Source organism: Oryctolagus cuniculus, chromosome 15 (genome assembly GCF_964237555.1).
Source record: "Oryctolagus cuniculus chromosome 15, mOryCun1.1, whole genome shotgun sequence".
Taxonomy (NCBI): domain Eukaryota; kingdom Metazoa; phylum Chordata; class Mammalia; order Lagomorpha; family Leporidae; genus Oryctolagus; species Oryctolagus cuniculus.
Genome location: NC_091446.1, coordinates 5,641,777 through 5,669,568, shown reverse-complemented (window position 1 = coordinate 5,669,568; position 27,792 = coordinate 5,641,777). Strand labels below are relative to the sequence as shown.

The window sequence follows — 27,792 nt, the reverse complement described above, 5'->3', positions numbered from 1 at the left end:
GCTAGGTTAGCTTTCTTTTTCATCTGTCATCAGATTGCTTCCGGTGGGTCTCCATTGTTTGATGGTTGAAGGTCGTGCCCTTTAGATCAGCACTTGGTGCCTTTCACAGTTTGCCTGCAACCTGCCTTTCTCATCGCCTCTTATTTCTGAGCACTGAGCTTCCTGCCACACCCTCCTGTCCTTGGTGCAGGCCTCGGCAGCTGCTGCATGTGCAGTTAACTGTTTCTCTGTGTGAATAGGTTCCCCTCCCTTTTCCCTGCCCAAGTCCAGTCCTCCCTCTGTTGAATGAATTCCCGATAGTGGGAGTCCTGCACTGCCTTCTCTCTATCATATGTTGCTGAATGTGTGCTGTGGGCCAAACACCTTTCTGGATGCTGGGGACAAACAGGCAAAAATTCCCCCCTCCTGATGTGGAGGACAGATGATACGGTATATAAACAAAGAGAAAAGACTGTTGGATGGCCATTGGCACTAAAGGGAGGAGGCGTGGGAAAACTGAGGGCCAAGGAAGGTCAGGGAGTGCCCCCTGGAGAGGAATCTTCTGAGAGAGGACCAGAAGTGAGGAGAGCCTGCCAGGCAGGGCAACTGCAAGTGAGAGGACTTTGGGGTGGGAGTGCGCCTGGTCTGTTCCGAGAACCCCAAGGAGTGGTGTGAACGAGGGTAGGGCGTGCACGGAGGGCAGCGAGGTGATGGGGGGTGTTCAGCCCTTGAGTCTATGAGTTACCCAGAGACCCTTGGCCTCTCCCTCCAGAAACGTGGGGAAAGCCACAGGAGAGGGTTCCGCTGCCCCGCGGCATGGCCTGGCTTGTGTTTCACCGGCTCGCTCTGGCTGCTGAGTTGAGAGCAGGCTTCAGGGAGGCCGAGCAGCAGGGAGGGCTAATTAGGAAGCTTTTGCAATAATTGAGGAGGGAGATAGCAGAACAGTGTGAGAAGCGGTTGGATTCAGGGTGCGTTTTAAAGAGAGATTTGAAAAATTTGTTGGCGAGCCAGACAGAGGGTATGAGATACGAGGATAATTACAGGAGGCATATATCTGTATATTTATTTATATATCTCAGTTAAAAGAAAGATACTTACTTGAGAGGCAGAGACAAAGGCACAGAGAGATGGAGAGACAGAGATCTTCCATTTGCTGGTTCATTCCTTAAAAGGCTACAACATCCAGGTCTGGGCCAGGCCAAAGCCGGGAGCCTGAAGCTCCACCCAGGTCTCCTACATGAACAGCAGGGGCTGTAGTACTTGAGCTGCCTTCCATTGCTTTCCCAGGAGCTTGACTGGAAGTGGAGTAGCTAGGACCAGAGCTAGCACTCTGGGATACTGGCAGTGCAGGCAGTGACTTGACTCACTGGGCCACAACACCAGCCCTGTATCTCAGTTTTGAAGCTCAGTTTGGAACTGTTCGCCAGCCAGGTGGAGATGGAAGGAGACTGATGGGGAAGGGTGGGCAGGGGAAGCGTCTGGGTTTGAGAAGGGAACTTGAGTCCTCAACAAGTGGCTGGATTGAGATGCTGGTGAGGGAGTGCAGAAAGAAAACTCAAGAAGTTCTGTGTGTTTTCTGCTCTTGCAAGTGTTGGCTTATGGACTGGTAAGAAAAACAGAGGTGCGCTTTACATTTTTGCACATTTCCCGCCATTGTGGAGTAGTTCTGAGCTGACCTCATCCTTTTACCTACTGTGCCCAGGCCGTGCAAAGCTGTGCTACTCTGTGGTCCCATGCCTGCTTTTGTGAGTCCTCAGTGTCTGCACTGAGATGCCCTGTGCAGCGTCCCGTGGCCAGCTGTGCCTGCTGGGCTTTGGTGTGCCCTCTAGGGGCCGTCTCGACTGACGCTGTGAGAGTCTGGAGCCCCCCACCAGTGTGCTCAGCAAGGCGTGCTGTCTAGCAGTGTGGTTGGTTCCCTTTGCAGGGGTTGTGCAGGTGCCGTTCTTAACGATGCCCAGCAAAGTTGCATTTCCCAGGAGACACTGGTTTGGTTTTGTCCTAAAACTGTGTTAAGCTTTGGCACCTCACTGTGAGCTCAGAGAGGCTCGGTGGCCTCTTCTCAGGGGTCAGAGTGTTGAGGGCCCAGCCTTCGTGATTCCAGTTCCCGTGGCTTCACAGCTGGTGCTTGGGTGATCACAGACGACCTGCTCACGTGGCCACTTTGTGCCAGGCTGATATCTTAGCCCATGACGTTTTTCTGAACATTTATCTTGGTTTTTAGACATTTTGCCTCCTGAGTCACTGCATTTGTATCTATCTTTCACACATATTTTTGATTCAAATAGTTTTCTTAATGCTCATTATTTCTTCATTGTCTTTCTCGTGGCTTCTTTTTTGTTAATTCTTGACACGTCAGTCACCTACTGCAGCCTCACAAACCACCCACAAATGTGGTTTCCAGCTAAGATAGCCAGTGTCCATCCACAGTTGGGCAGCTTGGGGTGGCTTGTGTCCCTGCTGCTCGTGGTCTTGGCTGGTATGACTAAGACACCATGTGCCCATCTACAGGTGGGCAGTGTGGTCCTGGCTGCTGTGGGTATCCTGGGCTGTGGGACCTCACAGCTGCTTCACGTGCGTGTGTGTGTGTGAGGCCTTAGTTGGGAAAGCTGGGGTGACGCAGGAGGCCAGCTGGGCTTCTTTGTCTCCCTTGTTGCTTGGTGTCTTCGAGTGACCTGGTCTGACCAGACTGGGGGTCTTTCCCTAGCAGGGGAGCTGGCTTTCAAGGGGAGCGGAAGCAGAAGACCCCAAGCATCTTGAGGCCTGGGCATCACTTCTGCCACGTGGCACCCGCCCAAGGCGGGAGGGACAGCACGTTGTTGCCGGTCAGGGGCCGACAGAGGCCAACCTGACCGACGTTCTGGGTGAAGAGGAGGCTCTCCTAGTGAAAATGATCCCGCTGGCAGACGCAGGCCCATGGTCGGGCACTCTACTCTGTGTCCGAGTTTTCTTGGCTCCGTGAGACTCACGCGCAGGAATTCCTTTTCACTTTGGTGCTGAAGTCACTTGAGATGCAGCAAAGGATCATGGCATGTCCATGACTTTATTTTGTGTGGAACCTTCACATTTTGGTTAAGCCGCACAGGAGAGACATGCCCTGGGAGGCAGGTCTTTGCAAATACGTCCCAGTTTTCAGAGCTGGCTCTGCCAGGTCTTTGATTTCATCTCTCGGGAGTGTGCTGGGCCCTCTGCCCCCGTGCTCTTTCCCAGTGAGAACATCGGGGCCATGTCCGCCTGGTGTGCCTGCGCCCCAACCCTTCTCTTTCCTCAGGTGGCCCAGGGGCTACCTACCTGCCTGTCCCGGGTGTCCCGCTCCCCATTTCCCCTTTGCTGTCATAGATAATGGTCTCCTGGCACCTAGCCTCTCTGCCCCTGACCAGAGGAAATGCTTTTTAAAAATGTACTTACTGGGGCCGATGCCGTGATACAGCAGGTTAACGCCTGGCCTGAAGTGCCGGCGTCCCATATAGGCGCTGGTTCAAGACCCGGCTGCTCCACTTTGATCCAGCGCTCTGCTATGGCCTGGGATAGCAGTAGAAGATGGCCCAAGGCCAGTGCCAGGGCTCAATAGGCTAATCCTCCACCTGCGGTGCCGGCACACCGGGTTCTAGTCCCGGTTGGGGCACCGGATTCTGTCCAGTTGCCCCTCTTCCAGGCCAGCTCTCTGCTGTGACCCGGGAGTGCAGTGGAGGATGGCCCAAGTGCTTGGGCCATGCACCCCATTGGAGACCAGGAGAAGCACCTGGTTCCTGCCTTCGGATCATCGTGGTGTGCCAGCCGCAGTGCGCTGGCAGTGGCGGCCATTGGAAGGTGAACCAACGGCAAACGAGGACCTTTCTCTCTGTCTCTCTCTCTCTCTCTCTCACTGTCCACTCTGCCTGTCAAAAAAAAAAAAAAAAAAAGAAAAGAAAAGAAAAAAAAAGATGGCCCAAGTCCTTGGGCTCCTGCACCCATGTGGGAAACCCTAGAAAAAGCTCCTGGCTTTGGATCGGTGCAGCTCCAGTCATAGCGGCCAATTGGGAAGTAAACCAGCGGGTGGAAGACTCTCTCTCTCTCTCTGCCTCTCCTCTCTCTGTAACTCTTTCAAATAAATAAATCAATCTTTAAAAAATGTATTTATTTTCATTTTATTTGAAAGGCAGGGAGGCAGACGAACAGAAGATCTTCCATCTTCTGGTGCACTTCCAAAATGACAGCTGGGGCTGGGCCAGGTGGAAGCCAGGAGCCATGAATTCCATCCAGATCTCCCAAATGGCTGGCAGGGACCCAAGTCCTTGACCATTACCTGCTACCCCCACGGTATGCACAACAGGAAGCTGGAGTCAGAGTTGGAGCTGGGACTGAAACGCAGGGATTCCAACATCGGAGTGGGAGTCCCACATGGTACCCTAACCACTGCGGCAAACAGCCTGTTGGTGGCTGAGCTTGGCAAGGGACACTTAGAGGATCTCCTGGGTTCTGTCTTGGAGACACTCCTCCATCTAGAGCACAGGTACTGAAGATGCCCTCAGTGCCATGCCTCCTGCTCTGGGAAAGACGGCGTTCTCAGTGGGGCCTGCACGTGAGGAATGAGGGTGTTTGATGAACAGGCGAGGTGTTAGCGCACCCACCTGTCCCAGGCCTCTGCAGCCGTGTTTCCAGGTGAGCTTTCGTAAGGCATGATGCTCACTCCAGCACTGCTACGTCAGTCTGCCTCAGTGTCCCTTCCCCACTGTCCTGGGCGGCGTCTATTCTTGCTGTCTCATCTGCAGGAGACGCAGTCATCTTGTTGTTGGCAAAGTTGAGGCTGAGATGAGCCTGAACCTGCCTGAGGCTACCGCCAGGCTTGGCCCAGCATCTTGCAAATGAAGGGTGTTAACGTGCATTTGTAAGTTTCATGGGTGGAACTGATGTGTAAATATTTAGGTTGCACATAAACATCTTTTGCTAAATTAGTTGTGTCCCAAAGTATGGTTCAGGCCTCTGCCGAAGATCTGGTGAGAAGGGAAGAAAAACTAGAGACAGAAAAGTGGAGACAACAGTGGTAAGCTTGGAGAGCGAGGAGCCCAGGGAGCACGTCCGGCCGGGGGAATGGAACTGGGTCGGTGTGGAAGCAGGGCAGAAGGAACTGGAAATGGCACACACACTCACATCCGCATACACACGTCCCCTCAAAAATTAAACCTTTGAGGTATGAAGAAACAAATACATGGAGAATTTGAAAAGAGGTACATGGAATTGGGTCAGTACCAACGAAGAATTTTGCCAGCAAAAGAAACTGAGGTTTGGGGCAATTTTGGGAAATGGAAGTGACTCTTTGGAGACCTAATACCCTAGAACAGACACCGAGGCAATGCCAGGCCCCTGGGACTCGTGTGGGTGGAGGAGAGATCTTGCACCTAAGGCTGGATCCCAGGATTTTGGGGTGGGCAGGCAGGCAGGCCACCTAACTGCCTTTCTTGGTGCTCGTTTTGCAGGCTCCAGATGATTAGCCTCGGTCCTTTTGCTTCCAGGGGCAGGGGGTTACCACTGCAAGCGTCCAATTAGATTTCTGCTCTAGCAGCATTCAGTGTCTGTTTCCACCGCCATTCATTCATCCCCAGATGGCAGGATGTTAGAGTTACTGCATGTGCTACTGGCCCGTATTGCCAGTGGGCTGCTAGTGGTTGTGTGCTTTGCTTCTTCAGGCCTCCTCCCTGCAGAACTGCTTTGCCTTGATGTAGGTCTGCAGCTGCCTGTTATTCTCACCCATCCACTCAGGGGCCCCTCTTGCAAATCACATCTGTACAGTTTGACTGCCTGTCTTATCATTCAAAGGTGAAACTTTGTCACTGGGGCTCAAATATCATGGGTTAATGTGATTATTTCTCCAAAGCACGGAATTGCATGGCAGCTCTGTGACAGGCACTGGAGTAGGCACAGGGGGGCAGAGAGGGAACCTGCTGGCCGGGGATGCTCCACGTGACTGATCCTTTGTCCTCAAGGAGTTCAGCAAATCTGGGCATCAGATCTGCGCTGGAGATAGCTGGTGTTCAAAAACCACTTCCACTTGCTCATTTCATGACCTGTCAGTTACCTGTGTGTCTCCCTCTGTCTAGGGGCTACGCAACACAGCACGTCGTGGAAGGTCTGGAACCAAGGACACTGTACAGATTCCGACTGAAGGTCACCAGCCCCTCTGGAGAATTTGAGTACAGCCCAGTCGTCTCTGTATCCACGACCGGTGAGTACACACACGCCTGCCCTCGTTGATCCAAAGATGAGGATTAACAACGTGACGGGAATCTGTAGGTGTAAATACTGTTTTTTGCTTGGCCTTATTGGAAGCAGGAGCAGTTCTGTTTTCGAATACTGTGACAATGTTGTTTACTGGCTGGGCCCAGCTGTAACATACAACACTAGGGAAGTCTAATTCAGCCCTCACAAATTGGGAGAGCTGTGTGGGTGCCAGGACTGTCCTGTTGGCGGTCATGCGGTACACACCTGTTGGTGCTCATGCGGTACACACGGTGGAATCGCCTTCTTAGGAAAGGAGCTGGAAGGGAGTGGACCGAGCAGGCTGCCTGCTGCCCCTGGGGAGGGGTCTGCTCGCAGTCGCTCCTTTCAAGTGTGCGTCCTGATCTGCTGCACACGGCTGGCTCCTGGGGAGTAGGGGCTGAGGAAGGATGAGTGCCCATCCGCAGGTGCTCAGGGGCCGGCCAGCGCCCACCCCGAGGCAGAGACCTGAGAGGCTGGCGCCAGTGCCCCAACCACTTCATCCTTGTCCCTGTCAAGCTGTACTGCATTTTGTGAGCTTGTTATTTAAAAATTTCTGTTAACTGTGTGTGTCCAGTGTCTGCCGTCTTTGAGCAAGCATGTTGTCAAGATTAAAATAGAGCTTTCACGGCCCCTCCTGACAGCACTGGCAAGTCTTGTGTGAGTTGCACAAAGGAAATCACCTGTTTGTGAGTAAGGTGTTTTTTTCGGTTTTTAAATGCGCGTATCTGGGAGACAGAAGAGGGGTCTCCTTTTCTGCTGGCTCCCTCCCCAGATGCCCCCACAGCCCCTAGCTGGGGCTGCAGCTGGGAGAGAACTCAGTCCAGGTCACCCCCTTGATGGGCCATCGCTGCTGCCTCCCAGAGTCTGCACTGCAGGAAGCTGCAGTCAGGAGGCAGAGGCTGGTGCTGAGCCCTGGTCCCCCTACACAGACCGGAGATGTCTCACTGCTGAGCCGAACGCCTGGCCCTGCGCTCCAGTTTTATTCATTGTGGCACTTGGCGTGGATGTATATACTTTTGTGGTTTCACTGTGCCCTTCAGGTGTTTATTCACGAAGATTTTTGTGTGGATGAAAGATGATTTTCATGTTGAGTTAGCCCATGATACCTTTAATCGCAAATATGACACCAGGGCAGTAGATCTTTTTTTTTAATTTAATTTTATTTATTTGAAAGTCACAGTTACACAGAGAGAGAAGGAGAGGCAGAGAGAGAGAGAGAGAGGTTTCCATCTGCTGATTCACTCCCTAGACAGCTGCAATGGCCAGAGCTGCGCCGATCTGAAGCCAGGAGCCAGGAGCTTCCTACAGGTCTTCCCAGGCAGGTCCAGGGGCCCAAGGACATGGGCCATCCTCCACTGCTCTCCCAGACCATAGCAGAGAGATGTATCGGAAGTGGAGCAGCTAGGACTCGAACCAGTGCCCATACGGGATGCCAGCACTGCAGGTGACAGCTTTACCTGCTGTACCACAGTGCTGGCCCCGGCAGTAGATATTGGTTTAGCAAACTCGAGGGTTCAGTTAAAGCTCAGGCTCTGTGTACATTCCCAAATAATGCTCAGTCAGCCATGGAAAAACATAATTACAGAGGAAACTTGAAATGCTCAATTATGGAGATTCTAGCCAGCAAAGAGAGCAAATTCCTTTTTTTTTCCTTTTTTAAAAAAGATTTATTTTTATTTATTTGAAAGGCAGAGTGATAGAGGGAGAGACAAATTTTCCATCTGCTGGTTCACTCCCCCAAAAGGCCACAATGGCTGGGGCTGGACCAGACTGAAAGTAGGAGCCTGGAATTCCATCTGGGTCTTCCATATGGGTGACCAGAGCCCAGGTACTAGGGTGTCATCTGTTGCCTTCCTGGGCCCATTATCAGGGAACTAGATCAGAAGTGGAGCAGCTGGGAGTTACGGGGTACTGGCAGCGGCAACTTAAAGGCCTGCTCCTTGAGCTGGCAGCGTGGAAAGCATCTGCTCTTATACAGACAGTATTTAGCTCATGGAGTCCTTTGGGGAAGAACAGGGCAGAGCAACAGAATGCATTTGTGTTCTCTTGTGCTGCAGGAAGGTACGGATTTGGTGGCAAGGGGACAGGAATCAAAGGCGGCAAAGGGGGCCTAGCACTGGGCCAGGGTCTCCACAGGGGAACACGTGCCTAGGATGCTCTCTCAGGCCACCTCTCAGCTTCCTTCTGCCCTCTAGCTGTCTCTGCCCACCTACAGGTTGCAGCCACTCAAATACTCCCGTGCCTCTGTCCTCGGGAGCACCTGCTGAAGCTCCGCCCGCTGAGCCTGCCCCATGGACAAAGCTCTGCTTGGTGTGGTCCCTTGTGTAGCTTCACTTGCTCTGCCACACACTTTAGCCCCTCCCCCAGTCCAGAGAGAGATCTCATCACCTTGAATACCACTTCTCGTGTCTTGTTTGCATATTTACCCACTTTTTTGAATCCCACCTAAGTTGTGAGCTCCTGAAGGTGAGGCTGCTGGATCAGCCATCTCTAAAGGGTATCAGATCCTCAATGGATGGATGGATGGTCTGAGGCCCAGAGACCGCATTATGAGTATCTAGGGAAACACTGGTTTTTTTCTCAGCCTGCACTTGTGTGTTGGGGACAGATCAGCTTCTTGTTGGCCAAGGAGCCTGTACCTGAACTTGCCAGTCATGGGTGAACACAGTGGTTTCTGCAGCCATCCGTGTTGGCCTGTAGGGAGCTGCTGGCACCTTTTAGTAGCACATCAAAGCCAGGGCAGGGGCTTCAGGACCTTCTGGCCTGAGTTCCCATTTGGAGCTCTCTTTGGAAGGTAAGAACTGTCCTAGCGCTGTGCCTCTGTGCACATTTGGAGCACTCCTTGGAAAGTGAGAACTGTCCTAACTCTCGGCCTGTGTGCCGGCTAGGGTCGTGCCTACTGGCCGGGTGTGACTTCTTCTTGCCCAGCTGGCTTTTGAGGGGCAGCCATGCGTAGCTGGTTAGGGCCCTCGTCAGTACAGTGCCTTGGCTTCCCCGGGTAATGTGACAAGCCCTTCTGTGGGGACATGTTGGCGATGACCAGGTGTGCTGGGGAGTCCTACCTTTTTCGCTGCCATGTAACAGCACAAGTGCCCGCAACCAGGGAGCCATGTCAGCCTCCTGGGACTCTGCTGAGAGTGGTGGGGATCAGGTATCTTCTTCCTTCGGCTCAGCTGGTAACATCCAGTGAAGATGATAAAGGAGGCAGATCTTGCTAAACAAAGACTTGAAGATGTGCACATTCTGTAAAGCAAGTGGAAGTGCTTCTGTGGGTTGGTAATTTGCATTTAGTTTTGAGAGTGTCTCAGTGAATCACAAAAGCATGCCCTTTGTTTGAATAAAGGATGCTGAATCTTTTTCCCTTCCCAGGTAAAGTACATGAGACTCTTGCTTAAATGAGGCATGCAATTTTAATCAGTTGGGGCCTTAAAAAGAAAGAAAAACAGCTGCTACTTGTTAATTGGCAAATGTCTTCTCCAATGAGCCCATGATTTATTCACTGCTTTTAATAAAGACTTAAATTCTACAATGAAAGGTGTTATTGCTGCATTATAGCATCTGTGGGCACGGCTGCAGCTAAACGGCCTCCCTACAGAGGCTGGGCAATGGCTTCCCGAGACCACTCTGTCTTGCTGCTCCTGGGTGTCCTCGCTCACGGGGCCCTGAGTGTTGAATTCCATCCAGCTCAGGCGAGCACTCGAGGATGTCCACACCGTGGACACCATCAGTTTGCTATTTGTGATTCTAACACTCGGGACAACTGCGAGGAAAACAAACCTGTGAAGGCCTGCCTGTGTGTGTCCACCTGCACTTATGGTGGCGCAGTCTCCCGGCCAGGCCCACAGCGTCTCCCTGGAGCTTTGGCTTTTTGTCCTTCATGACTCCTGCGTGTTAGTAGAAGTAGAAAGAATTGCTGTGCCCTGCAGAGAATGGCTTTCCGGCCTTGTCATTTCCTCCCCGTTGCTGTCATTCCTGTAACCATGAGGCTTGGCTGTGCCTCCATCATTGTGGGTTCCTCTGCTAATGCTCACTGCCCCTCTGGCTGCCAGGGCGGAGAGTGAGGAGGCTTAGGAGTTCGTGCTGGGAGAGGGCTCTCCTACCCCAAAGGATGGTGGTGTCTCCATTTTGCTGAAAGTTGGCAAGCAAGAAACATGGAGCCAGGGTGTTGCTTTCCCTCTCGTCTGCGAGAGGTCCCCTTGTTCTCATGTGCTGATCACAGCTCGCAGAGTCTGGAGTAGGCCATGTTTGCTTCCATTATATCTGGCTGCTCTGGTCTTTGCTGCGAGCCATCCTCAGATACACTCACTCTGCTTACAGGTGCACGCTGCCGAGCTCCGGGTTGGGATGCTCTGGGAGGTGCCCCCGCAGGAGGGCCTTGCTGTTCAGGTGACCTGGGCAGCGTGGAAGCTGGTGCCCGCGCGCAAGCGCACGTGGAGGGCTGCTGGGAGTGCTATTGGAGCTGCTGTCAAAGTCCCAAGAGGCTGGCGCTCCGCGGAAGCTTTGTAGTGTGCTTGTCCTTTCACACCTCCAGGACGGGTGTTTATTTAGGTTGTTTGTACAAGTGGACTCAAAAAAGTTCATGGAAAATGCCCTTCCTCTTAATTGTACTTTTACAAACTTGACAAAACTTCACGGGGATGGAAGCATATTGTGACATGGTCAGATACCTCCGTATTTACTGACTACTAGAAAGAGGAGGCGTGTGACCTTAGAGACCTGGCTTGATCTCTGCTGCGGTCACTCCTAACCGGGTGACCTGGGACAACTGACTCAGCCCCAGTTGAGAGAATTTAGAAAGCATTGTGTGTGCAGGCCTTTATGCAGCTTGATAGGATTTGGTTTAGGGTATCACCACATTTTAAAATACAGTAGAAGTAAGATGTTTTTGTTGGTGATTCTGTCCAGATGACGTGTTTTCATGTTTTTCGTGGCAGTTGAAGTTTGATGTTCGCAGCAGTGGGGGCTGTTTGGTGGGTAACAGAGACATACCACACCATTTCCCCCTGCTTTCTGGGAAACGAAGAGAAAGAGAAACAGTCGGTAGGGCTAGTTGATCCCCCTGAGGTGTGGACGGGTCACAGACAGATCTCTTCACTCCATGTGGATGTAGTCAAGGGTTCTCAGCCTGAGACTCCTGATGTTTTGGGCCCAGGTGATTCTCTGGGGGAAGGGGCTGTCTTGTGTACAGCATCCCTGGCCCTCTCCTGGACAGCAGCACCATCTCCTAAATTGTGACAGAGTATCACCAGACAATGTCAAGCATCCTCAGGAAGAACCCTGCCCCTTCCTTAGCCTCTGTGGTACAACTGCTGGGCCAGGCATGCCCTCCCCTTGAAGGCCAGGGCAGTGCAGGCCTCGGCCTCTGATGGCTTTATTGTGATAACATTGATTTGAAACTTTTGGCCTTAAAATATGTGTGGAATGAAGAAAAGGAAGTATAATATAACAACAACAACAAAAAAGCCTTTAAGAGATTGGCAAGCTCTAGCAGACAAATAATTTGTTATTTCCAAGTAATTTTAACTTGGTATTGACTTGTTTTTTTACCAAAAGCTAAGGGCTAAAGGTCATTCTGATAGAGACCCCCTATTCTTCTGGCACCATACTCCCAGTTGACCCACTGACCCTCTGAGGAAATCGGGGGAGAGGCCCCTAAGCCTGTGAGCTGCTGTCCCTTAAGGAGCAGACACGGGGTGGCCAGGCCAGGAGAGGCAGGTTAGGTAGGGTGAGCCCAGGAGGCAGCCTGGGGGGCAGTGCAGGAGGGTGGGGGTAGGGGCTAGATAGTTCCTTTTGGGACTGAAAATAATAATAGACTGAAGTGGGACTCACAGTGTAAATGAACCAGGGGAGGGCGATGTTTGTCTTGTTGTCTTGGCATGCAAGTCGCTTGCTAAGTACTTGTTGAATGAATGAACGAGACCTCGCAGCCTTGTAGATGACTTGGACCAATGATGACACATGTGAGCACCTGCCACGGTCACGTTGGTATGAGAGAAGCATGGGACTGTGTCCAACAGTGACAGCTGCTGCTCCTACAGTCACTGTCACCCAGGCGCTACTCTAAGTGCTTCCCTTAAGCTTAATCGTGGTAATTTAAGAGGACCCCCCCCCCCCCCCGCGGGGACCTCTAGGAGATGGAGTCTGGGGCGGGCACCCACGGGGCTCTGGGAGATGGAATATGAAAGCAGTGCCCTAAAGGATGGGCTCTTGCTGGTGGCCTTGAACTCTTGCTGGTGGCCTTGAACTCCTGTTCCCGCTCCTGCGGAACTCTGCCCTTTCCTCTTCCCTGCGGAGTTCGGTTCCCCTGTACAAAGGGACAGGTGCAGTCCTGCCTGCTTGCTTCCCTCCTCAGACTCCTTCTTGTTCTTCTCTGCCTGGCAGGTCCTCCCCCTGCTTCCCTGCAGGCCTATGCTCCTTTGGCCCCCACCAGCTCAGAGGAGACCGTATTCCTGGGAAGAACTGAAAACTGCAATTTCAAGTGTGAAAGCAATTTGTGTTCTTTTGTTTGTTGTTTTCAACAGTTTAGTGACTGGCAAATAACGGTAGGATGTTGTGGCAATTGCTGGGTTCTTCCTTGCTTGTAAGAGTCATTTATGGCTGGTGCTGCAGCTCAATAGGCTAATCCTCTGCCTGTGGCTCCGGCACACCAGGTTCTAGTCCCAGTCGGGGCACCGGATTCTGTCCCGGTTGCTCCTCTTCCTGTCCAGCTCTCTGCTGTGGCCAGGGAGTGCAGTGGAGGATGGCCCAAGTGCTTGGGCCCTGCACCCCATGGGAGACCAGGAGAAGCACCTGGCTCCTGGCTTCGGATTGGCATGGTGCACCGGCCGCAGCACGCCGGCCACTGGGGGGTGAACCAGTGGAAAAGGAAGACCTTTCTCTCTCTCTCTCTCTTTCACTGTCTACTCTGCCTGTCAAAAAAAAAAAAAAAAAAGTCATTTACTAAGGTTCAGTGACATCTGGAGGTATCATTTTCAAACACAAAGCAGGATTTTATAAGAAAATGTCCAGTGCCTGAGTGCAGGGTCTCTTTCAGAGAAAGAAGCAGTCGGCGGACAGACGTAAGCTGTGGCTAGAGGAACGGCCAAGTGCCTTCGTGGGGGTGAACATGGCATCCACTGGAGGCCCTGGTGGGCGTGGCTGGGACGGGCCTTTCCTCCTCCTCCTCGGGGTGACTGCTGTCCCCCTGCCTTCCTCAGGAGAGCCCATTAGCAGTGAGTACTTCCACCGAGCTGTCAACATGAACGACGAAGATTTGCTCCTTCGGATATTTCAAGGAGGGTGAGAGGACCCAGTTTGCTTTTTCTTTTTAAAATGCCCCCCAAGTACACGGACACACGTGATGTGGCTTTACCCTGTTTTCTTGAGAATTCCCATGCCTTGAGCCGGCCTCCCAGATTGAGCGCAGGCGACGGGCGTGGGCACTACAGTGTGGTCGGTGGATCCGGCCGTAAGGCCCCGCCGTGTCACTGTTGCAGTGATTCAGCAAAATCTGTGAAGGAGACAGCGAATCTGGGGGTTGTGTTTCTTCCGAGGAATAATTTCTGCCCCGTGCCTGAATGCCACGCGTTAGGCACATCCCACCCCAGGATTTCTCATCGAGTTCCCGAGGGAGTCAGGGAGGCGCTGGATCAGCCGCTCTTCCCTTTGAGAGGTGACGGGAAGCTGGGGACCAGGCGTGCCCAAGACACCTCTGAGGCTGCCTCCTCCACACCAAGTCGTTTCCCACGTGGTTTCTGAGTCAGCTGTGATGCCTGGGAGAATCCGGGGCTCTGTAGGTCGGAGAAGCTTCCCACAAAAACCAGAGTCCCTGGGCTGACAGCTCTGCCTTCTTCAAACACATCGCTCCACACCCAGTAGGAGACGGTGGTGCAGGGCAAAGCTTAGGTCTCCCCTAAGTGGGGGACGGTCCCCGGGGAAGACGGCGCCCTCGGCTCACCTAGGTCTCCCCTAAGTCGGGGACGGTCCCTGGGGAAGACGCCGCCCTCGGCTCACTTCTCGAGGCTGTGCTCATGGTACCATCTCCCCTGATGGCATCCTGGCTTCTGAGTTGAAGGGAGTGCCGGCTTTAAGAGTGACTGCAGCAATTGTTTTTCTTTTCTCCTAAATTTGACTCTTTTAAAATGTTAGGCAGGGCATTCTAAGACAACAAACCTTTCATAGTCTGAAAGAAACTGTTTTTTTTTCTTCCCTAAATGAGCCTGTTTTGGCCACCTGTGCTCTGTAAGAGCTGTCAGTCACTGCTCTACAGGGAGCTGGGGTGAGCACGCTCATTCTTTCTGTGTTTCCCCACAGCCACGTGAAGGTTGATGTTCCCAATAAGTTTGGCTTCACTGCTCTGATGGTCGCTGCCCAGAAAGGCTACACCAGGTATGGTTCTTTTCTGATCTCTGAGTGAGGCCTCCCCCTCCCCCAGAGACGCCAGCCAGGGGTCAAGGCTGCAGGGGACCCAGCTTTTTTTCTCTTTCCCAAACTGTGCTGCATATTGGCTTATAAATTCAGCTTTTTTTTTTTTTAATCATAGTTACACAAAATGCAGGAGAGAATGTAAAACGTACAATCTATGTTAAAGGAGACAATCAATCAATTACAAGCAATACCATTTCCATATCCTTGGAAAACCGCTTACTGGATTCTGAATTTCTTAAAAAAAGATGGTAGAGATCCTGGAAAGCAGACTCCCTGCGGGGGTGCTAAGATAGAACCTCCACATTCCATTGTCTGTTCCACACAGCGTAAATACTGGTACCTTTTAACATCATGTTTGTGTTTTCATTACTAAACACAGTTTAGAAAAGAAATGTGTTTTGATTCAGTGTTGCCATTTGAGTATATGTTAAAAGTAGTCATTAACATGATAGTGCATAATTTTGGTAGTCTAATTTGTTTTATGTGGTTTAGTTTGAGATTAATGGATAATTCATCTGTAAGGGGTAAGATCTGGGTTAGTCATGCCCTGTCTTTAATACCAGCCTCTGAAGATGAAGAGGGGCGTGGAGTGTGGCTGACTTCCCTGGGTCTTCACAGCTCCACGTCATCCAAGCCGCTTGCCCCTCACCCTCACCATTGCTTCCTTTAGGCTTGTGAAGATCTTAGTTTCCAATGGCACAGACGTGAATCTGAAGAATGGAAGTGGCAAGGACAGGTAGGAGGTGGGACATGGCTTGTGCATAGAGGGTTTCTGGCTGCACTCGAATAGATTTCTTCAGTTCCTTCCCACAGTGCTGATGGGTGAGTAGATCCCCAGGAAAGGCGGTGGTGGCAGCCGCTGACACGTCGCCCTGTTTGCGGGTGGTCACATTCATCAGGCAGATGGGCGTCTGTTAGAGTGGGTCAGCCTTCTCTGGGGAGGGCATCAGGGCCTGTGCACACCCGACTGCTCAGTAGGTGGCCGTTACACAGCCATGGCCAGCTCCATGCTGGGCACCGAGTTCTAAGTGCCTGGCCCTTGTACTTGGCACTTGCTCAGAGCTGTCTGCATGTCAGCCGTGATCTGTTTACAGAGTCTCAGTGTTTCTAAAGTTGCAAATGGAAGCTGATCTCAGAGCTAGAACCCAGGAACACAGAGGCGAAAGGGCACACATTGTACAAGGTGTTACAAGGAAAGCTCGAGGAAAGAGCATGAAACCTAGAGGACAGGTGGAAGAATATTGTCGAAGACTTACACTGGCCAACCCAGCATCAGCTTTGATCCGTCAAGCTAACCAGCGTTCACAGAATGACAGGCCTGTGTCGGGCCCTGTGCTTGCACTTTTGCCTGGATCGAACACTGTGCAAAGTGCACTGCTGTGGCTCCAGGGGCTCAGGGCCATGCGATGCACACGGAGCGAAGGGGCAGGCCTGGACTCAGGCCACGGAACAAGGAGGCCGCGGACAAGGGCAGCATGATAGAATCTCGAATCGGAGCACCAGCTTCCTCTGCTCTCCAGACACAATGTAGACACAATACGTTTTACACTGCGACATTTTAAAAATCACTTAAGAAATCCCCCTCCCCCCAAAAACTTAGTTTACTTTTGGAACTAAGCCATTAACTGAAAAAGTTTGAGAAGAATAGTGCCAATTTAAAAAGGAAAGACAATGGAGGGCCAGGGAAGTAGGAAAAAAGCGAAGAATTAAAAGTAGAAATTAATCAAAAAGCAGATTGAGAGATGAGTCATACTGCGAAGTCTGTATGGTAACATAGACCAAACTGGTGAATCTGAGAGAAACAGCATAATCGCCCGATAGAAAGGGGACAGAAACAGAAGAAAGGATACAGAGGAAATCTAGGCACAAAAAAGTGCTTTTGCATCTGTGATAGATTTGATAATTTCATTGAAATTGATACATTTTTCAGAAAAGTCACCAAAACAATCCAAGACACAGGAAATCTAAAATGACCAAATCCATGCAAGAAATTAGAAAATTTATTAAAGAATTACCTCCAATATAGGCTCTGTGGCTTGATTGTTCTTCCAGTGAGCCTGTTCAGATTTTCCAGGTACCAAAAATAACCCTGTACTTTTCCAGAAGAGAGAAGTTGGAAAACCTGCACAGGATAACCTGATTGTTAAAGCTGTGGGGTGTGTGTGTGTGTGAGAGAGAGAGAGAGAGAGAGAGAGCGAGAGCGCGAGCGAGCTGTGTGTGTGTAGGAATATAGGGATCTCACAATGCATAGTTTCACATGGGAAGGTGGGGTTTTTTTTTGTTTTTTTTTTTTTTTGTTTTTTTTTTTTTTTGACAGGCAGAGTGGACAGTGAGAGAGAGAGAGACAGAGAGAGAAAGGTCTTCCTTTTGCCGTTGGTTCACCCTCCAATGGCCGCCGCTGCAGCCGGCACACCGCGCTGATCCGATGGCAGGAGCCAGGAGCCAGGTGCTTTTCCTGGTCTCCCATGGGGTGCAGGGCCCAAGCACTTGGGCCATCCTCCACTGCACTCCCTGGCCATAGCAGAGAGCTGGCCTGGAAGAGGGGCAACCGGGACAGAATCCGGCGCCCTGACCGGGACTAGAACCCGGTGTGCCGGCGCCGCAAGGTGGAGGATTAGCCTATTGAGCCACGGCGCCGGCCCAGGTGGGGTTTTTAATACTAGGAAATTTCTTAACACTTCTCACTCGTAGAGTAAAGGTGGAAACCTGAATTTGTGTATATTTGGAAACAGAAGTAGTCTCAGTCAGCACCTTTCCCAGTTCAAGTGTCTCAGTTTTCAAAGTGAAGGGCACTCCTCAGCGTTTGGCCAGTGTCTGGCACATGGAGGGCAGGAAGCGTTCCCTTTCATTGCAGCATACAAATAATTTAGTTTTATTTATTTTAAAGATGTATTTACTTGAAAGGCAGCTCACCACAGAAGGAGTGAGAGCGTGCACGAGGCGCTTCCATCTGCAAGTTCACTCCCCGAAGAGCTGGGCCCCTTGAAGCCAGGAGTCAGGAATTCCATTCTGGTCTCCCAGATGGGTGCCGGGACCCAAGTACTTGGGCCGTCTTCCACTGCTTTCCCTGGTGCGTTAGCAGGAAACTGGATGTGAAGTGGAGCAGTCAGGACTTGAACCAGCAGCCTAATATGGGATGGCAGCATCACAAGCAAGGGATCAACCCCCTGTGCCACAACAGCAGCCCCACAAATTTTTTTTCTTAGCCACAGTGTCAGTCAATCTTGGTGTTGAAAAATTCTTCTTCAAAATCAGTGAAGCCCGTGAGTAGGGGCAAGAGCATAGGCAGAGCCAACCAATCAATGTCAAATTTATATTCCTTTATGGGAATGGAGTGTGACTTCAGGCACGTTGTTTAACATTTCTGTACCTCGGTTTTGCCATCTGTGAAATGGGGCTAGTAGAAGCACTATCCTAGGTCTGCCCTGAGTATTTAGTGAGAACATGTGTTCCACATGTAAGACAGGACCTGGTGTATGATAAATGCAAGCTACGTTTTGTTTCACGACTAGACAGCATTGTGGAAGGCTGATCAGCTTGGTAGGATAGGAGCTAAGATGTGCCATCCCCTACCCCAGAGACTTAGCAAAGTAACTTCCTAGTACGTGGACCACAGGAGGAGGTTCAGTAAGGCAAGCAGGTATCAGAGACGTTAGAAGTTTTTAACTGTAACAAGATAAAATAGAATAAAAATCTAGAGGGGCCAGTGTTATGGTGCAGTGGGTTAAGCTGCTGCCTGCAGTGCCAGCATCCTGTGTGGACACCAGTTCAAGTCCCGGCTGCTGCCTTTTCCGTCCAGCTCCCTGCTAATGCACCTGGGAAAGCAGCAGACGGCGGCTCAAATACCTGGGCCCCTGCCATCTGCATGGGAGACCCGGATGAAGCTCCTGGCTTCCTGGCTTTGGCCTGGCCCATCCTGGCTATTGTGGTCATCTGGGGAAGTGAAGCAGTGGATGAAAGATTCTCTCTCCTCTCTGTAACTCTGCCTTTCAAATAAATAAATAAATCTTAAAGAATAAAAAGAAAAGGCTGGCGCCGTGGCTCACTAGGCTAATCCTCTGCCTGCGACGCCGGCACCCTGGGTTCTGGTCCCGGTTGGGGCGCCGGATTCTGTCCCGGTTGCTCCTCTTCCAGTCCAGCTCTCTGCTGTGGCCTGGGAAGGCAGTGGAGGATGGCCGAGTGCTTGGGCCCTGCACCCCATGGGAGACCAGGAGGGAGTGCCTGGCTCCTGGTTTGAATCGGCGCAGTGCCGGCCTTAGCGGCCATTTTGGGGGTGAACCAACAGAAGGAAGACCTTTCTCTCTGTCTCTCTCTCTCACTGTCTAACTCTGCCTGTCAAAAAAATAAATAAATAAAATCAATTTCAATGAAAAGATAAACCTATAGGGTGGGAGGGACATTATGGGGGGGGGAGCCATTGTAATCTATAAGCTGTACTTTGGAAATTTATATTCATTAAATAAAAGTTAAAAAAAAAAGAGAAAAGATAAACCTTTAGAACCTCACTGAGAGACAAAGACTTAACACGCAGACCTGTAGCCTGTGCCAGAATGGCAGGAGTGAACATGATGCTGTTTTCAATTTTGCCCAAAGTAGCACACAGGTTCTTTGCAGCCTTGGGTAGAACCATTCCTGGGAGACCATCACAATGGTTGTGACTGGTCCGGAAGAATAAATGAATGATGATGGGTATGCAAACTGTCCAAGAGGAGCCTCGAAGGACTTGCGGTGACAGTTATTAAAGTACCTCATGAAGTAGGACTAATGAATATGATGCTGGTAGAAATAACTAGAAAAATGATAAAAGTGATAAAAGTAGGATGGAATAGAAATACTGAAATAGATTCCATCTACCCAAGAACATAGTGTATAGTGATGGAAATAACCAACCAATGAGGCAGGTATTGAAAAAATAGGCCATTTGTGGGAGGAAAAACAGATCTTGGTCTGAAAGCATGTACCAAAATAAATTCCCTATGAATTAAGATACATAAAAAACCAACACCATCAAAGCCTAGAAATTACAAGCATATATGTAGCTGGTTTATAATGTGAAATGCATAAAAACATTAAGATAAATCACTAAGGGAAAGATTGAGCCTATCACACATTTTAAAATAGTTAAAAAGTTGGCCAGTGCCGTGGCTCACTAGGCTAATCCTCCACCTGCGGTGCTGGCACCCCGGGGTTCTAGTCCCGTTTGGGGTGCTGGTTCTGTCCTGGTTGTTCCTCTTCCAGTCCAGCTCTCTGCTGTGGCCCGGGAAGGCAGTGGAGGATGGCCTAAGTGCTTGGGCCCTGCACCTGCATGGGAGACCAGGAGAAGCACCTGGCTCCTGGCTTTGGATCAGCATGGTACTGGCCATAGCAGCCATTTGTGGGGGTGAACCAACGGGAGGAAGACCTTTATCTGTCTCTCTCTCTCTCTAACTCTGTCCAAAAAATTGTTACAGAGTTAACAATTTGGGGAAGTAGTCACGTGTATTGTAGATAAACAACTGGCATTTTAATGTATTGAAGACACACACATGCATGCCAACAGAAAATATTCTATACACATTCACACACAAAGACAGTTCATGCCAGAATCAATATAAGCAATTCATATGAAAGGTGCTTTGCCTTGTTAGTATAAACACTTGCACTTGCCAACTTGGGACTTGAAAGGTAATAGTGTTGGTCAAGGCACAGTGAAATGGGTGTTGCCAGATCCAGCTGATGGAAGTGTAAGCTGATGGACCCTCCCTGAAAGCACTTAGAGTCGTCCTCTCCAGACATGGCCGTGCTGTTTTAGAAACAACCAGAAATGCAATTACGATTCTAGGTAGTAAGGTGGCTACTGTGGTCTTATTTAAAGTTGTGAAAAATTTGAATCAAATGTTCAATTGTAGACTGATTTAAGTGCTGATATCTTCATGTAATGGAATATTTATTATGTAAATATTGTCAGTTTAAACAGACAAGTATATTAAAGAATAAGGAAATACAAGAAAACATGTCAAAGAGAAAGGAGATGATCATAGAGGCTGAGAAAGAGAGGGAGAGGGAGAGGGAGAGGGAGAGAGAGAGAGAAGGGCCTGGCGACGTGGTGCTGCATGCCTGGGCAGTGGGACCCAGCCGCAGCAGGTGAGCAGAGCAGCTGGGCGTCTTTGCCTTCCAGGTGGGCCTGCCTTGGGCACAGTGGGGGGCCTGCAATGGTGGGCTCCAGAAGAGCCCCGTGGCCCGAGGTCTCCCCTGCTGTGGGGTGAACATGACAGCGGCCTCATGAGGCAGGGGCTGGACAGGACACCTGAGGATGAGGCGGGCTGAGTTCAGCTGACAGCTGTGTAGACTTCAGTGGCTTTGCACGTGGAGGGCCTAGGTGGCTTCTACCAGGCTGGCCTCTGCCTGGAAAGGAGGAGCCACGGGTCCCTGGTGGCTCAGTGCCAGGAAGTCGAGAGCTTCCGTTTCATTTTGCGACTCTTTATTTTGAAAAATTTCAAATGTTTAGAAAAGGAAAGAGAACAACAATGAAACAAACCAACCAACCACCTAGACTGTTGACATTTGGTTATATTTGCTTCTCTGCATGTCTTTCACTGAACTGAGTAGGCAGTAGGCATCACAACCCCCTACCCATGCATACTTGAGTGTGTGTCCCCTAAAACATAACCACCCTATCATCAACACACTGAAGGCTCCTCACACAGGTTCCCTGTTGTCACTGCTGCCCAGCCTCCCTGCGGGTGGTCCCCCTTTCCCCCAAAGGCTGTGTACAGCTTTACTGGGAGGTGGGGTAAGACCATGGTTCCTATTGCATCTGATCGTTTGGTCTCTTTAATTTTTATTTTTAAAATTTTTTAAAGATTTATTTATTTGAAAGTCAGAGTTACACAGAGAGGAGAGGCACAGAGAATGAGGTCTTCCATCCGCTGGTTCACTCCCCAATTGGCCGAGATGGCCAGAGCTGTGCCGATCCAAAGCCAGGAGCCAGGAGCTTCTTCTGGGTCTCCCATGAGGGTGCAGGGACCCAAGGACTTGGGCCTTTCTCTGCTGCTTTCCCAGGCCATAGCGGAGAGCTAGATCAGAGTGGAGCAGCAGGGACTTGAATGGCACCCGTGTGGGATGCCGGCACTACAGGCAGCAGTAGCTTTACCTGCTACGCCGCAGCGCCGGCCCCTAATCTTTTATCCCGAAACCTCCCTCTACCTTTCTGCATCTGTTGTTTTCGCTGGAATTAGTTTTGTGACTTCCTGCTTCCTCCATTAGGAGCTCTGTCATACAAGTTCTCTCACAGCTGCTGATTCTGGGTTTAATGTGTCAGGGTGGTGACAGGCGGGCCCCTACTTTGCATAGGTGTACTTTCCCATTACATTTAGCAAATTATGGGGCCATGGTTCAATACCATGTGAACATCCTATTCCCCATTAACCTTTTGTCCAACAGTTCTAGCATCCACTGATGTTCCCTGGCTGAACCAGTGATTTAATTTGGAGCTGCAGAAAGGGGCTTTCTAATTCCATGGTTCTGTCTGTGTGTGTTAGTCGCAGTCTTTAGAAGAATGCTTATCCTCGTCACCTGGGCTTGGACTGTATTTCATCCTACAAAGACAAACCAGATGTTTCATTCTTTTTTTTATGCACCAATTTTTGGAGCGATGGATTTAGTAGTTATTGCTAAAATAGTGTCAACTATGTATTTTTCCAATATCTTCATCACCTCTTAGATGTTTTTAAAGCCAATATTTTATACTGAAATAGTCACTGTTTGTTTTTTGTGGAGATGTAATCCACATATCATGAAATGTACTTCTTTAAAATGTGTAACTTTATATTTTAAGATGCACTCACAGAACGGTGCACTCGCTGCCCCTCTGGTGACAGGACTTGTTTGGTCACCCCAGAAAGAAGTTGTGTAGGCATGAGTAGTCCCTCCACACTTCTCTCCTCTGATGCCCAGATGCCACAGCCTGCTGGTCTGTGCTGACGACGTGTCTGTCCTGGATAGTTCATATACACGGAGTCATGCAAAATGGCACCTCTGATGCAGCAGAATGTCTTAAGGTTCACCCATATGGTAGCATTCATTTCCTTTTCATGACTGAATAATACCCCATTGCATGCACATTCCACATCTTGTCTATCCATTCATCATTGATGAGTGCATACGCATTTTTGTATAAATAATTCACCTGAATTTTTTCACTCAAATTAAGATTTCTTCATTTAAGCCAGGCAGGGCAAGATAAGGACCTGAGTTTGGCGACTGTGCTCACAGCCCAGTGCTTCTTCTTCCACCTGTTGCAGTCTGATGCTTGCATGCTACGCGGGTCACCTGGATGTTGTGAAATATCTCCGAAGGCATGGCGCTTCCTGGGAGGCCCGAGACCTGGGAGGCTGCACAGCTCTGCACTGGGCTGCAGACGGAGGCCACTGCAATGTGGTCGAGTGGATGATAAAGGATGGCTGTGAGGTAGGCGACCTCCTGTGTTCACCTGCGTGTGTCAGTAATAGCCTGGATGGCTTTCCACGGGATCTGGGAGAAGCAGGGCCTTTGGTGAATCAGACTCCAACAATGGAGAAAGACCCCCGATCTACCAGCGAGAAAGCTCCGGGGCCTTGTAACGTGCAGCCCCTGGAGCCCGGACAGCACCAGTGAACTCGGCTTATCCCAGAGGAAAGTGGTGCAGGCTTGCATCCCCGGCAGGCCTGATGCCTCTGCTTCATCTCTTTGTTCACTTGCTTGCTTGTCTCTTGAGTCCATCATCAGAGCTCTACTGGGCACCTGCCAAGCTGCAGATATTGTCTTAAGTGTTAGAGGCATGAAGATATTAAGATCTGTTAGCATGACAGGGCTTCTTGTTGATTTTAAAATTATTTTTGTTCTTGGCTTACTTTTTTTTTAAAAGATTTATTTATTTATTTGAAAGTCAGAGTTATACAGAGAGAGAGAAGGAGAGGCAAAGAGAGAGGTCTTTCATCCGCTGGTTCACTCCCCAATTGGCTGCAACAGCTGGAGCTGTGCCACTCTGAAGCCAGGAGCTTCTTACAGGTCTCCCACCTGGGTTCAGGGACCCCAAGGACTTGGGCCATCTTCTGCTGCTTTCCCAGGCCATAGCAGAGAGCTGGATCAGAAGTGGAGTAGTCAGGTCTTGAACCAGCGCCCATATGGGATGCTGGCACTGCAGGCGACAGCTTTACCCACTACACCACAGGGCCGGCCCCCTTGCCTTGCTTTAAAGATCAGTTTTCCCCCCAAAATTTTTTTTTAAAGATTTATTAATTTATTTGAAAGTCAGAGTTAGAGAGAGGAGAGGCAGAGAGAGAGAGAGGTCTTCCATCTGCTGGTTCACTCCCCAACTGGCTGCAATGGCTGAGCTGCGCTGATCTGAAGCCAGGAGCCAGGAATTTCTCCCGGGTCTCCCACGTGGGCAGGTACAGGGGACCAAGGACTTGGGCCATCTTCTACTGCTTTCCCAGGCCACAGCAGAGAGCTGGATTGGAAGTGGAGCAGCTGGGTCTCAAACTGGCGCCCATATGGGATGCCAGCACTGCAGGCCAGGGTGTTAACCGACTGTGCCACAGTGCCGGCCCCCCAAAAATTTTTTAAAGGTTCTAATTGTATCAAGAATAAAGCCTTTCAGTGCTGAGTGTCTTCCTCTGGAAGCAGGCATGTAGAATGGCTTTCCTTGGCAGGAAGTATAAATCTGATTTGGTGAATTGAAGTCTAATTGTTTGGCCTGGGATTGAAGATGGGTAATTAGAACTAAATCAATTGTGATAACTGCTGATAACCTTGAATCTTTAGTTCAACTCTTAGAACTTGAAGACATTAACAATTTCAAGGTCTGGAAGTAAATAATGATGGACAAAACACTGTGTTGTGATTGCCACATGGTGGCAGGTACTTGAGGAATTAAATTGATGACCTGGAAAACCAGCTCAAATTAGGAACAGTTCGGTCTCCTGGAAGCCCTAAGCGAATTTGCACTCGTTTGTCTCAGCGAGACTCACATTGTGGGGTCCCACTGGTTCCTGCTGCTGCCTTCGGAGAGTTGGGAACATGAAAATCTCAGTCACGAGGACACTTCCTTTTATTGCATTTCTGGTTTCCTTTATGCTTTAGAGATGCACACGAGGCCAGAAGGCTCAGCCTGTGGCCTTTTGTGGCAGAGCCAGGCCACACTTGCCACCTGTAGCCGTGACAGCCGCACTCCCCCGAGGGTTTACCGCAGCTCTGCTCACGCTTTGGGTCAGTGCAGTCCGTAGCTGACAAGGCTGAACTTTGCCAAAAGAAGAAAAGAATCCAGAACCGGGCAGGTCTCTGCTCAAAACACTGGAACTCTAGAAGTCTGGACATGGAGGCTCTGAGCATTAGATAAAATATGAACACACTTATTTGGGATAAATCCCGTCTTTCTCTACGGAGTTGGAGCCCTTTTGCAGAGGGCAGAACTGTTAGCATGGACGTGTCCACTAAAGATTTTGTGTGGTGGGCTGGTGGCACGGAGATGATGTCAACATGAGTCTCTACATGTCGGCTCTCCTGTCACCCCAGACGGCTGGGGGGTGGATTTGGGAGCTGGGGTGTTGCCACCATCCTCCCAGGTGTCATGATTTTGTACTGAGAGCAACTTAGGTACTTGAACGGGGAACCACTTGACCTTAGGAAAGGCACCTGAGTCCTCCCAGGTTTGCTTTGATCTTTGGTAGACCTGGGGTACAAACTCCCACCCCTTCATGGCCTCCGGCAGAAGAGAAAACGCGCGTTTAAAGCTCATGTGCTGTGATTATTATTACAGACTCTGAGGCTTGCTGCTCACAGGGTGTCGATTTGCAGGGGGAGGAGTTGTGAGGCCTGCTGGTCTTGCAGTGGATAACGTCACACATGTCAGTGTCTGGAACGTCCTAGGCCCTCCGGCAGCTCCTGGTTCACTCCGTTCTGATGTTTTACCAAAGCCACAGCTCCCTTTGGAGTAATTCTGTAGCAGAATTCACTGCATGCGTGTTTGTGTCTGTCTGTGAGCACACAGCAGACTCTACGTCAACACCACTCCTCACGCACTGGTGAGGTCTGCATTGGAACAGAAGGATACCACGTCTACATTTTTTTTTAAGACATTTATTTATTTGAAAGGCAGAGTTACAGAGAGGCAGAGGAAGAGAGAGAGAGGGGGTCTTCCATCTGCTGGTTCACTCCCCAGATGGCTGCAATGGCTGGAGCTGGGCCAATCCAAAAGCCAGGAGATCTTCCGGGTCTCCCATGTGGGTGCAAAGGCTCAAGGACTTCTGCTGCTTTCCCAGGCCATAGCAGGGAGCTGGATGGGAAGTGGAGCAGCCGGGACTCGAACCAGCACCCATTTGGGATGCAGGCACTACAGGTGGTGGCTTTACCTGCTGGGCCACAGTGCTGGCCTGACATTTACACTTTCTAAAACATGCCTATAAAAAGACTAACTGGAGTGATCACTGTGTAGAGAGGACGACTGGGAAATGGCTGTGTGAGGAAGTGGTGTGCAGTGTTTCAGGGGAAGGCATTAGGCCAGCCGGCTTTTCAGTGGGGGTCTGTGTAACGCATCTAGGCACCCTGCCTACAATGGCTAAGAACTGAGAAGTGTGAGGATGTGGAGCTGCTTAGAAAGATACATAATTGGAAAAGAACAGGTGAGGGAAGTTGGGCCTGAAGTTAAGGCAGGGAGTTCACAATGGAGCCAAAAGTACGGTGCTCAGTTCAGTTACTTTGGCCAGCCTGCCGTGTTCTTTTCCATGAAACTCACTGGGGCGTCTTGGGAAGCAGCCCCGGTGTGACGCTAACCCACCTTCTCACTGATGGGAAATGTCCGTTAAGCCGGCACAGTCCAGCCGACTCTCGCCGAGTCTAGCAATGTGGCATCTCGTTGGGGCAGTTTGGGCAGCTTGGGCAGCTCAGTGCTCCTTCTGTGAGTTCACGACTCGGGCTTGTAATGCAGAGAAGGCTGGCCAAGTGCAGCGGTTCTTCATGCACCACAGGTGGACGCCATGGACACTGGTTTAGGATGGACCCCCCCTGATGAGAGTCTCTGCAGTGTCGGGAAACCAGAGGGTGGCCTCTCTGCTCATCGAGGCTGGGGCCGACGTGAACGTGAAGGACAGAGATGGAAAGACGCCGCTCATGGTACGCGCTTCTGCCAGCGCGTGCAGGGGTTTCTGGAAGGAGCCCTGGGAGCCCTGGGTCTCGGCCCTGCAGGTACTCCTAGGAGCCTCAGGATGCCACTGTTTGTGCTTTGAGGATTATCGGCAGCCCCAGTTCCCCTGGGCCATTGTTGGATCACAGCAGATCCATCAAGAACAACGAACACGCTGCTTTGTTCTAGTCTGGGCTAGCATCTCTCATGTTGCTGTTACGATGAGGGGAAGGAGATTCCGTTTCCGCTTGCCACTTTCCTTGCAGCTGTCACTGCTGCCACGCAGGCCCCAGTGGCCTGGCCAGCCCTGCCCTCGGAGGGTGCTGCTGGCGGAGCCGGCCACCCAGGAGGCCCTCCTGCTGCCCATGCTCGTGGCGGGGCCGGGCTGGGCCGGGGTGGGTGGGTGGGTGGGTGGGGTGGTGCCTTCATGTTGCACTGTGCTTTGTTTCTTAGGTGGCCGTGTTGAATAACCATGAAGAGTTAGTTCAGCTACTACTTGACCAAGGGGCAGATGCAAGTATAAAGAACGAGGTAAGTGGGCCCACGGTTAGCTGCGGTTCTCCGCGGAGGAGCAGGCGGATAACTGTATCATCCCAGACGTATGCGCAATGCTGTTTCTCCTCTTTCCTCTTCCAGTTTGGCAAAGGTGTCCTAGAAATGGCCAGAGTGTTTGACCGACAGGTTGGGCTGCTTTTTATGCCTATCAAGTCTAATCTAGTAATTTGCTTCACACGCCCCCCCCACTACAAATAGAAACCTTGGAATACATTCACCTGTTTGCTCTGTTTATCTAGAATGTAGTCTCCTTATTAGAAGAAAGGAGGAAAAAGCAGCTGCCAAAGAAGTCCTCCATCCGCTGACGCAGAGTGCCGCTCTGTACCAAATCCGAGGAAGACTGCAGAACGCGGCTGCTGAAGCAGACCTGTGAAACGCCGCATCGTGGAGGGCTCTCGTTTATTTATTTAGTTGGAGATCCACAGTGACTTTTTGTAACCTGTGACTGTTCCCACTTTGAAATACATCTTTTAACTTAA

At 50.7% G+C, this 27,792-nt stretch overlaps 1 protein-coding gene across 1 annotated transcript in view; it reads left to right on the top strand.

Annotated features, from left to right (window-relative positions):
- Positions 1 to 27,792, top strand: part of FANK1 (fibronectin type III and ankyrin repeat domains 1) — a 132,973-nt gene extending 105,181 nt beyond the window's left edge. The window contains 10 exon segments of the mRNA XM_008274828.4: positions 6,054 to 6,178; positions 13,410 to 13,491; positions 14,506 to 14,580; positions 15,290 to 15,355; positions 22,902 to 23,067; positions 26,604 to 26,636; positions 26,638 to 26,748; positions 27,212 to 27,289; positions 27,395 to 27,439; positions 27,553 to 27,792. Of these exon segments, the coding sequence (XP_008273050.1) occupies positions 6,054 to 6,178; positions 13,410 to 13,491; positions 14,506 to 14,580; positions 15,290 to 15,355; positions 22,902 to 23,067; positions 26,604 to 26,636; positions 26,638 to 26,748; positions 27,212 to 27,289; positions 27,395 to 27,439; positions 27,553 to 27,618 (847 nt within the window). The 3' untranslated portion in view covers positions 27,619 to 27,792.